Source organism: Thalassophryne amazonica, chromosome 7, assembly GCF_902500255.1.
Source record: "Thalassophryne amazonica chromosome 7, fThaAma1.1, whole genome shotgun sequence".
NCBI classification, from domain to species: domain Eukaryota; kingdom Metazoa; phylum Chordata; class Actinopteri; order Batrachoidiformes; family Batrachoididae; genus Thalassophryne; species Thalassophryne amazonica.
In genome coordinates this window covers 52,375,409-52,388,502 of record NC_047109.1, presented here as the reverse complement: position 1 = coordinate 52,388,502, position 13,094 = coordinate 52,375,409, and the positions used below count along the sequence as shown (strand labels likewise).

Sequence of the window (13,094 nt, the reverse complement as noted above, 5' to 3'; positions counted from 1 at the left end):
CAGAGAGTTTTTAATGTAGAAACTCCTAAAAAGTAATTTATCATCAAAAATAAAGAGACACTTGAGTTTATTACCATAAATGATCAACAACAGTAGTAAGAGCAGCTCCAAACACCGCATGGTCTCTGCTTAGAACTGGACCATAGACCTCTGCAACAGATAACACTGATGTCAGTTCATCCAGAGAGTGTGTAACTCAAATACAAAACTCTTCCTCAAAAATCACAGACATAGACAAAATTGTAAGAACATTGTCAGTGTGGATAGCAGGAAAAGACAGAACCATCTCAGCACCAATAAAGGGCTGGGAACTGGAGCTGAATATCAGGATCCTCTTCAGACAGTTACCCCATCCTATCAGACAAAACCCTCTCCAAGCCCCAGAGATCAAAGACTAGTGGTACACTGTCCCACCAGATCAACAGGGTATTGATTAAACATTACAAAAATAAAATAAAATAAAATAAAATGGATAAATGGAGTGCATTTATACAGCGCATTTCCATCTATATCAGAAGCTCAAAGTGCTTTACAATGATGCCTCGCATTCACCCATTCACACACACTCACACACCGATGTCAGGGTTCTGCCAGTGGTCTCAAGCCCACTACTTAACTACTAGACCATCACCTCCCCTTTTAGAGGGGCATGCCTGTCTTCCACCCATAATGGGTGGCACGGATACGCCACTCACAAATAATACTCATCAATCACAAACCCAAATCAGAAAAAGCTGTAATGAAATGGAAAATGCACATTAAAAACAAGCAAGCAAACAAGCAAACAAACAAATGCAGCAATCCTTCCATTTATTTTGACTTCTGTTTCATTGCAGACTGCATCCACCTGAGATATTTCATGTCTTTTTTTTCTTGTCAGCTTAATTTCATTTGGTAATATAGATCCATTTCTGCATTTAAAACCTGCAGAAAATTTCAGAACAAGTTAGGACGAGGGAAATTTATTGTAAATATAAAGACTGAATCATCACTTTTACAGACAGCTTTCTTAAGAAAAGTCAGAGGATGGATACTGAACATTTCCAAGTCACTGAATATGTTTTAGACTTAATTTATGTCAATTATTAAGAAATACGAGTACAAATGTATGGTACTGTATGGTAAATCTGTGTGAAGTAGGCAGTTCTCAAACTGAGTGATGCTGAAAGGAAACTAGTGAGGGAAGCCGCCAAGACCATACTGTTTATAGTTCCTTGTATGCCCTGCCCAATTATCCAAGGGTTTTTTTTTTTCTGATTTGGGGTTGTAATTAAACTTTGTGCCCATTAAATTGAATTTGGTTCATTTTAATTAAGAGTAACTATGACCTTTGACTGTAGTAAAAGCCATTTTTCTGTTCTTCTAAGAGGACATGAGCCAATAAACTGGGACTTCCAATTTCAGGTTAAATTCAAAAAGTCACTCTACTTCTTTAGTGTGTTTCAGTAGGCATTATTTCATCTAGCTTCATTGCATCTAATTTTCATTATTTAATGTGTCATAAGTATAAAATTATCTAGTGCATTGTCCATGGGGATCCATGGGCTCTAGATTGGGTAGTGTTTGTAAAATAGGTAGCTGACATTTTTCAAGGGTGGTAATAAATTATGCAACGTTTATGTAATGATTTGAAATGGCGTGTGAGTCCAGAATGTAATTATCAATGTCCATTGTTCACTGTTGTTACATCTTCTTCTTCTTTGTCTTTCGGCTGTTCCCGTTAGGGGTCGCCACAGCAGATCAATCGTTTCCATCTCACCCTGTCCTCTGTATCTTCCTCTGTCACACCAACCTGTTGTGTGGGCCGCTGAAGAGAAGGTACTGCTGGCCCACCACCACCAGAGGGCGCCCTGCCTGGAGTGCGGGCTCCAGGCACCAGAGGGCGCTGCCGCCTTATGGGAGCAGCCGGGGTGACAGCTGTCACCCATCACTGGACACAGCTGTTCCACTCAGCACAGAGGTATATCAGGAGGACGGCGTCTCCACCTCAGTGCCGAGATATCGCCTTTAGACTGAGGTAACGTTCTCTGCATGTATATTCTGACTAACTAGCTAAAAGACTTGTTAAACCTTTTCAGGACAGCTGATTACTGTAAGCTAAATTGCTTGGATAAGTACTCACCTGCCTGCCATATTGTGACTAGAGGTGGAGGCGGCTTCTCCCCTCTCCGTTACTGGGTGCTGTCGCATCCACGCCTGTGTTGTTGCTCTCTCCCACCAGCAGTACCGGATCCGACGAGCGGAGGCAGTGGCCACCTGGGAATTCGGGACTTGGCGGTTCCAGTATTTCCAGGGTTCGGTGGCAGAGGAGATCTGGGTGGTTTCGGTTCGACTGAGACGGACGTCTCCTACCTTCGAGCCTGCCCACACGACACCAGCGGATTCGACCCCAAATTGTGATTGTTGTATTCATTGTGCTCGTTTCACAATAGTAAACCTTGTTATTCACCTTCCTCCATTGTCCGTTCATTGCGCCCCCTGTTGTGGGTCCGTGTTCCTACACTTTCACAACACCAACCACCTGCATGTCCTCTCTCAGCACATCCATGAACCTCCTCTTTGGTCTCCCTCTTCTCCTCCTGCCTGGTGGCTCCATCCTCAGCATCCTTCTCCCTAGATACACTGGGTCCCTCCTCTGCACATGTCCAAACCATCTCAATCTCGCCTCTCTGACTTTGTCTCCAAACCGTCCCACCTGAGCTGTCCCTCTGATATGTTCATTCCTAATCTTGTCCATTCTTGTCACTCCCAAAGAGAATCTCAACATCTTCAGCTCTGCCACCTCCAGCTCTGCCTCCTGTCTTTTTGTTAGTGCCACTGTCTCTAAACCATACAACATAGCTGGTCTCACTACTGTTTTGTAAACTTTCCCCTTCACTCTTGCTGATATTCTTCGGTCACAAATCACTCCTGCCACCTTTCTCCACCCACTCCACCCTGCCTGCACTGTCTTCTTCACCTCTCTACCACACTCTCCATTACTTTGAACAGTTGACCCCAAATATTTAAACTCATCTACTTTCACCACTTCTACTCCTTGTAACTGCACTATTCCACTGGGCTCCCTCTCATTCACACACATGTACTCAGTCTTGCTTCTACTGACTTTCATTCCCCTTCTCTCCAAAGCATATCTCCACTTCTCCAGACTAGACTCAACTTGCTCTCTACTCTCACTACAGATCACAATGTCATCTGCAAACATCATAGTCCATGGGGACTCCTGTCTGATCTCATCCGTCAACCTGTCCATCACCACTGCAAACAAGAAAGGACTCAGAGCTGATCCTTGGTGTAATCCCACCTCCACCTTGAATGAGTCTGTCATTCCGACTGTGCATCTCACCGCTGTCACACTATTCTTGTACATGTCCTGCACTACCCTGACATACTTCTCTGCCACTCCAGACTTCCTTATACAATACCACAACTCTTCTCTTGGCACCCTATCATAAGCTTTTTCTAAGTCCACAAACACACAATGTAACTCTTTCTGTCCTTCTCTGTACTTTTCCAACAGTATTCACTGTTGTTACATAATATCTGTAATTTCTCCAAAAATATGAGTCCTATCAACATTCCGCTTTGGCGGCATTCATCCTTGACCCAAAAGACATGCGCATACCAAATGGAAAATGTCAGCTATCCCCATGTTCTCCATGTTTGAAGGTACACACACTCATGCACGCGCACATACACATACACAGAGGCCATTTGGCTTTTAATATAAAGAAATAAGTCCCTTCGACATCTCCCTTGTTTTCACTCGGGATCGCCACAGTAGATCCAAGGTGGATCTGCTTGATGATTTGGCACAAGTTTTATGCAGTATGCCCTTAGGACAGGACAGGGGCAGGGGCTTGTTTCTGCACTGAAAACAAGTGTAGGCAAGGTTTTTAATCCACACACACCATTGCATTATAGTATTTTTCATCAAATATGTTTTGATGTCATAGAAGGTCAAGTTTGTCCAGCATGTTGCTTCTCCACCACCCTTGCCTGTAAGTGTAGAATAAATATTTGGAATTGGAATTGTTTTCTGTGCTTTGTTAGGTCACGTTATAGGTCACATCTTGTTTGTCATCTTGCACTCTTTCAGTCAAAATTACATACATAACAGGAATAACAAAGTAATCCTCCATAGATACTGCGGCCCATTGTCAGTGGGGCTTATCTCAGGATTCCATAGAATAGAATAAAATAGAATTGAGGCATGTTCTATTCTATTCTATTCTATTCTATCCTCCATAGATACTGCGGCCCATTGTCAGTGGGGCTTATCTCAGGATTCCATAGTGTAAAGCAAAAAGTCCTGACCAATCCTGGATGAGACACCAGTCCAACGCAGCTTACTTCCACAGCAAGGCCGCTACCTGTTTACAGCTGGGTGAACTGAGAATGCACATGAAGTGTACTTTTTCAAGGACACAGGGAATCGAACACAGATCTACATATTGATAGCCCAACAACTACTTAACCCACCGAGCTTTCTGCTCGTCAGTTGCTATTCATAACACAATATTAAATTTCTAAACCCTTCCCTCAAGTGCAATGAAGGAGTCTGTTGCTGTTGTTTTATTTTTTTGTGAACCTTTTACTAGTTGAGTTCTGTCTCACTGTACAAATATCCTGACCCATTCCTGAATGGAATGAAATATTCCCCTAAGTATTAAAATAACACCTTTGATTTTTATTTTTGCTTAGTTATTTGGTCATAGAAAATATTTCTGAGAGCTCATTTTAATGGAGAAGTGGTTTCTAAACAGGAGTTCAATTCCACACAATTAAAAATGTACAAAACAGTCTGATGAGGTACTTTGAATAAAACCATCAATCAAACTTATTTAGAAAAGCTTTTACCAAAAGAAAAAAATAAATAACTTAAGCATGTTTGCATATGTGTCACTGCGATCAACAATATAAAACCTCATCAGTTGTTCTGTAGTTGCGTTTTTTTATTCAGTGTCAAGTTCATTATTTCATTATTATTATTATTTCATCATTATTCGTTAAAGAATTCTGTGTTTATCTCAAACACTCTGTTCAGGACCGATATGAGCAAAAAGTGCTACACCCATTTCTATCCACACACACCACTGCATTAAAATAGTTTTCATCAAATATGTGTTGATGTCATAGAACAGGGGTCCGTTCCAGAAAGGGCCGAGAGGTCGCAGGTTTTCTTCGCAACCACCCACTGCACCAGGTGATTTCACAGATTAACTGATTGCATCTGCTCAAAGTGATGTTAATCAGTGAAATCACCTGGTGCAGTGGGTGGTTGTGAAGAAAACCTGCGACCTCTCAGCCCTTTCTGGAACGAGTTGAAGAACCCTGTCACAGAAGGTCAAGTTTGTCCAGGATGTTGCTTTCCACTAAGAAGAGGATCAGCTAGGTGTCCCATGAAGACCACATATATTCATGATGTGAGGGTACAGGTGCAGGTGCAGGTCACCCTGTGGGTTTACCTTGAAATGCTGATCACAGGAAACAGACGCAAGTTGTGCAGGAAAGATTGCCAGCTGCTCCACTAGAGGGTGCTAACTCACACCCACACAGTTGCAAAGCCGCCTTCTCTGTTGGAGGGAAAAAAAAAGTGAGACGAGCATGGTTATGTGATGACATCCATTACAGCCTCCGTCACTCTGTCCACACACAACAGTAGTAAGACACCCACACACACAGTCAGCGTGGCTCTGTACCTGTTTGTTCTCCCTCAGCAGACAGTGGCTGTATGTAAGATGAGCCAATGAATGACGCTCACTGTTAGCTGAACTCTGATACCACGCCAACCTCCAGTCACCACACATCATGTCGTCAGCGTTGTGCAGCGTGCTGACAATAAATCTACTGTACTACAACCAAAGAAAATGGAGCTACGCAAGATCATCTTCTCTGGTTAAAAAGGGAGGTACACAATGAGCGAGTATCACCGAACGGCTTAGTAAAAGCAGAGCCAGAATCATCACTGTCACCAGCCTGATTTATTGTTTTTCAAGTCAGTCGAAAGCAAGGAAAGGTCATTTGTTGAATTGAATTCATTCCTATTCTAGATTAGAATGCAGCATTTAAAATGTTTTATAGTGTGGGTTTGAAATGAAGACAAACTGTCTGTGATGGTCACATTAATTACGTGACTGTGACTCATACTGCCAGATATTATTAGGGTCAGACCTCTAACTAGGACAAACAGAATCTAAAGTTAAATTGTGAAACCAAAAATGTAAAATTCAAGCCGAAATGTGGTTAAATGTCTAATAAGTCTAACGTGGTAACAAGATTCAAGGTTCAGTTAGACTTTAAACAGAATACGGACATCCAAATAGGACATTCAATGCTCCACGACAATAAAGATAACTACAACAAAAACTATCACATATAAGGAAATGCAAAGTCTTTAAAAATCTAAAACACTAAAGCAGATTGGTAGATTTACAGAGACAGGGAGAGTGCTAAGATTTAACCCATACATGTCACAACACGCATATCCAGAAGGGAAAATTAATAACATTTTTGTTATCTTTGGCAAAGTAATATCACAAGTATTTTTAAATATGGACATGCCAATAAAATGTGAAACTCATCCTTTATACCCTTTTTAAATTCACATTTATTACATTTTTTTTTTTTTTGTAAATTTTAGTACCTGCCTTTTGACAAGGAGCCTATGAGCACTTATTCTTACCCTCTGCATAGGTTTTATTAGTAACATCTGTGAGATAATTCTCATTACAAAAGTCTGTAGGGTCTCAATTTCTTACATTCATCAATGTCACAGTGTTGGATTGTTTTCATCCAGCTGGTAACATTTTTTTTCTCTTTCTTGAGAATTTTTTATCACATTTATTGCAGACCTGTTGAGGAAATCAAGATTAATATTAAACCCACCAGGAATCACTTTTATGCCTGAGAACCAAGACCTACTCCCAGTCAGGCCTTTATTTTTCATTTCTTTGAGAGCTGGAAGTACTCATTATTCATCATTTTATTCTCTATTCTAAATGGACTATGTATTTATAAATGTATTTAATCATATCACCGTGGCATGAGTACCAACCCACTTTATCTAATACGGCATAATTAGTACTGCACTCATGCACCCCCAAAGTATATTTATAGTATTTCATATGGAGTTTCTTTATTGCAGCTGTCTCACACTTTAAGTTTGCCATTTTTAATATCTTTAGGTTTAAAGCTATGAATCATGCCCCAGATTTCACATGCATACATTGCTATGAGTTCAATAATTTGATCAGAAAGTTTCAGACTAGGAGTGATGTTGGAGTCTTTTAGCGAGGTTCTGTGTTTAAATACAACTTTCAGGCATTTATTTCACAGGTTATGTACATTTTTAACACATACATACAATCGCTGTTCTTAATCTGTGTAAAATCCTGTATATTGAAAAAGTTCTTATCTTCAAACTAAAATGAGACTCAAAAACACACAAAGAGAAGATATTTTGAAGAGGACAGCAGACAACTCAATTCCATCACTGAAAAAAACATTTAAAAAGTCATACATAAATGAATTTTGTGTTTCACTGATATTCATACAAATAAACTGTGGCAAATTATTTGTTCTTATATGAAGGTTAACCGTAATATGGTGTAAAACATGCCAAATTAGCATGCAGATCCACCTTGGATCTACAGTGGCAACCGCAAGTGAAAACAAAACAGCAGCCAAAGGGGGAAATGTTCATGTATCCATCGTCTGACTTGTGTCAAGAAAACTGGATGTAAAAGTGATTATTTGTATTTACAATATTCCTTAGACTTAGTTTGTACAATTACTTATGGGCTCTGAAAATGGAGGGACTACGTATACAAATGGTTGTAATTCCTAAATGGTTAATGTGATAATTTGTTAAACCCATTGAATAAAATCTGAAAGTCTACAGTACAAGCACATCTTCATTGTTTGATTTCAGTTCCGTTGTGGTGGTAGCCTTGTAAACCAGACCCATTCACTTCACAAATAAATTTGCTTTGCAGATTCTCAATTTAAAAATTAGTCTGGCTGTGCCAGGCCATTGTGGTCGTGTACAGAGGCAAAAGTACAAAAATTATGTTACTGTCTAAATATTTACAGAGCTGACTGCATATTTGACGGATACTGATTGTTTGGGTCATATTTCAAAAATAATGTGCAGCTTTATTGTGATTATTCATCCTCAGGGTTTAGAGAATTGCAGACAATAGCACTTTTCATCCAAAATATGTCTTCAGTCCTAGTACTTGGTGGTAATTTCAATTTCAATTTCATTTCCTTTATGGGCCAAGTCACATCTCATCACAGAGTTATTACCATCAGATGGAATTCACAAGGCAGTATCTGAATCTTGTTGTTTCAAACTCTGTATTTGTACCTGTGCATGTGTTGTCAGTAAAATGTATTTATCAGTTTCTCACATAGCAACAACAGATCATTTAATCAATATCTAACAGAGCTTTCTTGATGAAGTTCCACAAAGCATTTATTAGCAGCAACCTAATAATAGTTTAATGCTTTTTGAATAAAGAAAAAATGAGTAACACATACAGCTCTGATGTGACTGATTCACAGTGTTGATGTGTGCTTTGCAGAAAATCCTTTATTCATGCAAAATAATCCCTATAGTTCCTTTATGTGTCAGCACTCTTCACATTTTTCTTCATAACTGTACTAGAAAATATGTTTGTTATAAATTGGTGAGCATTGTTTGTTTGTTGGTTGGTTGGTTGGTTGGTTTGTTTGTTTTGTTAATCCTGATTACGTGATTCCAATTCACACATTTCATTTCCCTTGGTGCCTGCAGGTTTTTGTGTTCTTTTAGGCATACAGAGCATCCGGAAAGTATTCACAGCGCTTCACTTTTTCTACATTTTGTTATGTTACAGCCTTATTCCAAAATCGAGCAAATTAATTGTTTTCCTTCAAAATTCTACAACCCCAATTCCAACGAAGTTGGGACGTTGTGCAAAATGTAAATAAAAACAGAATTTAATGATTTGCAAATCCTCTTCAACCTATATTCAATTGAATACACCACAAAGACAAGATATTTAATGTTCAAACTGATAAACTTTGTTGTTTTTGTGCAGATATTTGCTCATTTTGAAATGGATGCCTGCAACACATTTCAAAAAAGCTGGGACAGTGGTATGTTTACCACTGTGTTACATCACTTTTCCTTAAACATTTGGGAACTGAGGACACTAATTGTGAGCGTCATGACTGAGTATAAAAGGAGCATCCCCAAAAGGCTCAGCCGTTCAGAACAATGTTTCTCAACGTTAAAACTCTACCATGCAAAGCGAAAGCCATACATCAACATCCACAAACTCCGCTGCCTTCTCTGGGCCCGAGCTCATTTGAAATGGACAGACGCAAAGTGGAGAAGTGTGCTGTGGTCTCATGAGTCCACATTTCAAATAGTTTTTGGAAATCATGGATGTCGTGTGATGTGATGTAACACAGTGGTTACTTGTGTGAAGCGTCTTGAGGCAACTCTGTTGTGATTTGGCGCTATACTGTATAAGTGAAAATAAATTGAAACTGAAAAATTGGTAAACATACCACTGACCCAGCTTTTTTGAAACGTGTTGCAGGCATCCATTTCAAAATGAGCAAATATTTGCACAAAAACAATAAAGTTTATAAGGTTGAATATTAAATATCTTGTCTTTGTGGTGTATTCAATTGAACATAGGTTGAAGAGGATTTGCAAATCATTGTCTTCTGTTTTTATTTACATTTTACACAACGTCCCAACTTCATTGGAATCGGGGTTGTACTCACAACACCCCATAATGACAACATGAAAAATGTTTAAATTTGGATTTAAACTTTAATTTAAATTAAAAAAAAATACTAAGAAATCACATGTAAATAAATATTCACACACCTTTCTCTTTGTCGATGCACCTTTGGCAGCAATTACTGCCTCAAGTCTTCTTGAATATAATGCCACAAGTTTGGTGCACCTATCTTTGGGCAGTTTTGCCCATTCCTTTTTGTAGCACCTCTCAAGCTCCATCAGGTTGGATGGGGAGCATCGGTGCACAGCCATTTTCAGATCTCTCCAGAGATGTTCAATCGGATTCAGGACTGGTCTCTGGCTGGGCCACTCAAGGACATTCATAGAGTTGTCCTGAAGCCACTCCTTTGATATCTTTGTTGTGTGATGAGGGTCATTGTCCTGCTGAAAGATGAACCCCAGTCTGAGGTCAAGTGCGCTCTTGAGCAGGTTTTCATCCAGGATGTCTCTGTACATTGCTGCATTCATCTTTCCCTCAAACCTGACTATTTTCCCTATGTTCCTGTTGCCGAATTAAGCTTTAGAAACATCTCAAGGATGATCAGTGGAAACAGGAAGCAACTGAGCTCAATTTTGAGCTTCATGGCAAAGGCTTTGAATACTTATGTGCAGGTGATTTCTTATATAAAATAAAATAAAGTAACTGTTTCACATTGACATTATGGTGTATTGTGTGTAGAATTTTGAGGAAAAATAAATTTAATCTATTTTGGAATGAGGCTGTAACATAAAACAAACTATGGAAAAGGTGCTGTGCTGTGAAAACGTCTGGATGCACTTCATCCTCATTTCATTTTAAACATTCAGTGTTTAGGAAGTAGGGACGGACCAGTTGTCTGCCTGGGTGGTTGCCATCTAGGACCAAGTCAGTTCTGTACTGCTGTGGATGCAGCAATTTGCGCCACCACTGCATGCTCCAAGACACAACCTCCTCTTTTAGGCCCTGTGCACACGGAGACTGGCTTAGGCATAGCCGCAAAGGTTTTGTATCATATTGCCATTTCTTCCACATGGAGCCGGTGTTTTTGGTGGCCAAAAATGCTGTTTTTGAAAACGTGTCCCAAAGTGAATAAATGTGAAAACGCCGGGTTTGTATCTTCATGCAGACGAGCAACATGGGACTTTTCTGAAACGATGATGTCACAGCCTCATCTCTTTAACCTCAACCGCTCATAACAAATGAAGTGTTGTTGTTGTTAACAGGGTAATTTAACTTTTTTGTCTTGGTGGATCCTTAATAGGATTTATTTTCATCACTAGTAGAATGCTAAAGAGACGAAGAATGCCTATGGTGAACACTGGGACCTTTGTGACAAAATAATTGCAGAAAAGACTTTTAGCTTTTAAAATAAGTTATTTTTTTCTTTTTGTTGGTGGCAGGACAAAGCAGCAGCGTCCTCCAGCTCGGGCTGAGAAATGCACCCAGAGCAGACAAACACTGAGGGACTTCTTTAAAAATACTGCATCTATTTGCAAGACTCCATGATAAGCAAGCAGTTAATGCATTTCCAGACGTAGTCTTCCAGAGCATGTTTTCGGCAGACTGTGATGATGAATCCAACTGAAATGATGCAACAGGTGAGATTAGAAGACTTTATATTTACTCAGTGTGCCGCTTTGTAAAGTTCTAGCTTCTGCTGCTACATTGATTAGCTCCTTACACTGGTTATGCTCATGCTTCACATCGTCTCCCCCTTTTTTTGTGGAAGCGTTACAGCGACACATACAAGCCTGGCATATGTACTACAATGTTTTCAGCAGCTTCATGGGATGTCTTGAAATGGTGGCATGTTTACGAAACAAATTCTGTAAACAAAAAATAAATGATCATACAGGGAAAGTTCCATTTCTGTGTGGACAAGGCCTTAAAAGATGCACATTTTAGGTGTTTGGAAAGGGGACTTCTGGGGCCAAATCACTTGTTATAGGGGCACTTGTACTCAAAAAACTGACTCATTGGATTAGATTTCCATCTAATAAATATATGTAGTCCCAACTACATTAAATTATGTTGCATGGATGTGCTTTATTTGAGTTGGGGCTACATTTTTTAATTTAACCAGGTCAGTCTCATTTAGATCAAGACCTCTTTTGCAAGGGAGACCTAGACAATTACAAAGTTTCCAATTCACCTCACCAGCATGTCTTGAAATGTGGGAGGAAACCGGAGCACCTGGAGGAAACCCACGTAAACACGGGGAGAACATGCAAACTCCACACAGAAAGGCCACAGGTGGGAATCGATCCCATGACCTTCTTACTGTAAGGCAACAGTGCTAACCACATATATATATATATATTAGATGGAAATCCTGCTCATAATTGAATTAAGTTCATCCAGTGAGTCATTTTTTGAGTGTGTGGCCCCTCCCCGTTCATTACAATTTACAACAGGCAGAAGTAGAAGCTGAGAATTTAGCTTCATGCTGCAGCAGCTGGTATGTGCAGATGGCAGACCAAAGAGTGGATTGTGGAGCTTTGTGATTAACACATCCCAACATCCCCCGGAGAATCCATGGCGAATATTAGCCGTGTTGATAGAGAGAGAAGTGACAAATTCGAATGCAAGAGGATATGAATTTGCCAAGAAGTGCACAAATCACTTTGACAACCAGCCAAAGATTACATTTATATAGCAGGTATTTGGAAGAAAATGATGTATTTGACAAGAGAATTCATGCTCATAACTGAACACTCATTTCTGAGGCTGTCATTCCTATTTGTGATGGTAGCTCTTGAAAAGCTTTGTGATCATCTGACTGCTCATAGCAATGACGCTCAAAAACCTATGAAGATAAAACGTGCATTGCATGAACACAGAATGTACCTCTGAAAGATGTTTATTTGACAGGTGGCTCTCTGCAGCAGACATATATAAGTCAATGTTCCATCCTTGTTTTGAAACAAATATCTCAAATTGAAAAGGGTACTTTGAGATACGTTGACCATGTTTCTTCACACCATAATGAAGCATTACTGTGTCTGTTACAATCTGAACTTTTCTCCAGTGTTGCGTCAAGCCCCGCCATCTGCAGTCCAACAAAAGGCCAAGAGCTGGACACGACAGGTCGTGCATCAGAGATGGTAGAACAGAGCCGAGCAGGGTCCCTGACACCACCACCATCTCCAACAACAACGACCTCTTTGACGGAGCAGACAAATGGCTGGCACAGAAACACCATATGTGCACGCACGCACGCACACACACACACACACACACACACACATACACACACACACACGACACTTGCCTCATACCAGCCTCAGCACCAGGCTCCTGCTCCCTCTTCAG

At 40.0% G+C, this 13,094-nt stretch overlaps 1 protein-coding gene across 4 annotated transcripts in view; it reads right to left on the bottom strand.

Moving 5' to 3' along the window:
* Positions 1-5,855, bottom strand: part of mag (myelin associated glycoprotein) — a 28,740-nt gene extending 22,885 nt beyond the window's left edge. For all 4 annotated transcript variants that reach the window (XM_034174155.1, XM_034174156.1, XM_034174157.1 and 1 more), the window contains exons 1-3: positions 5,703-5,855; positions 5,469-5,576; positions 75-150 (exon numbers count right to left, since the gene is read on the bottom strand). In XM_034174155.1, coding sequence (XP_034030046.1) covers positions 75-120 — 46 coding nt within the window. In that variant the 5' untranslated portion in view covers positions 121-150; positions 5,469-5,576; positions 5,703-5,855. The remainder of the gene's footprint in view (positions 1-74; positions 151-5,468; positions 5,577-5,702) is intronic.
* Between the last annotated feature and the right edge of the window lie 7,239 nt (positions 5,856-13,094).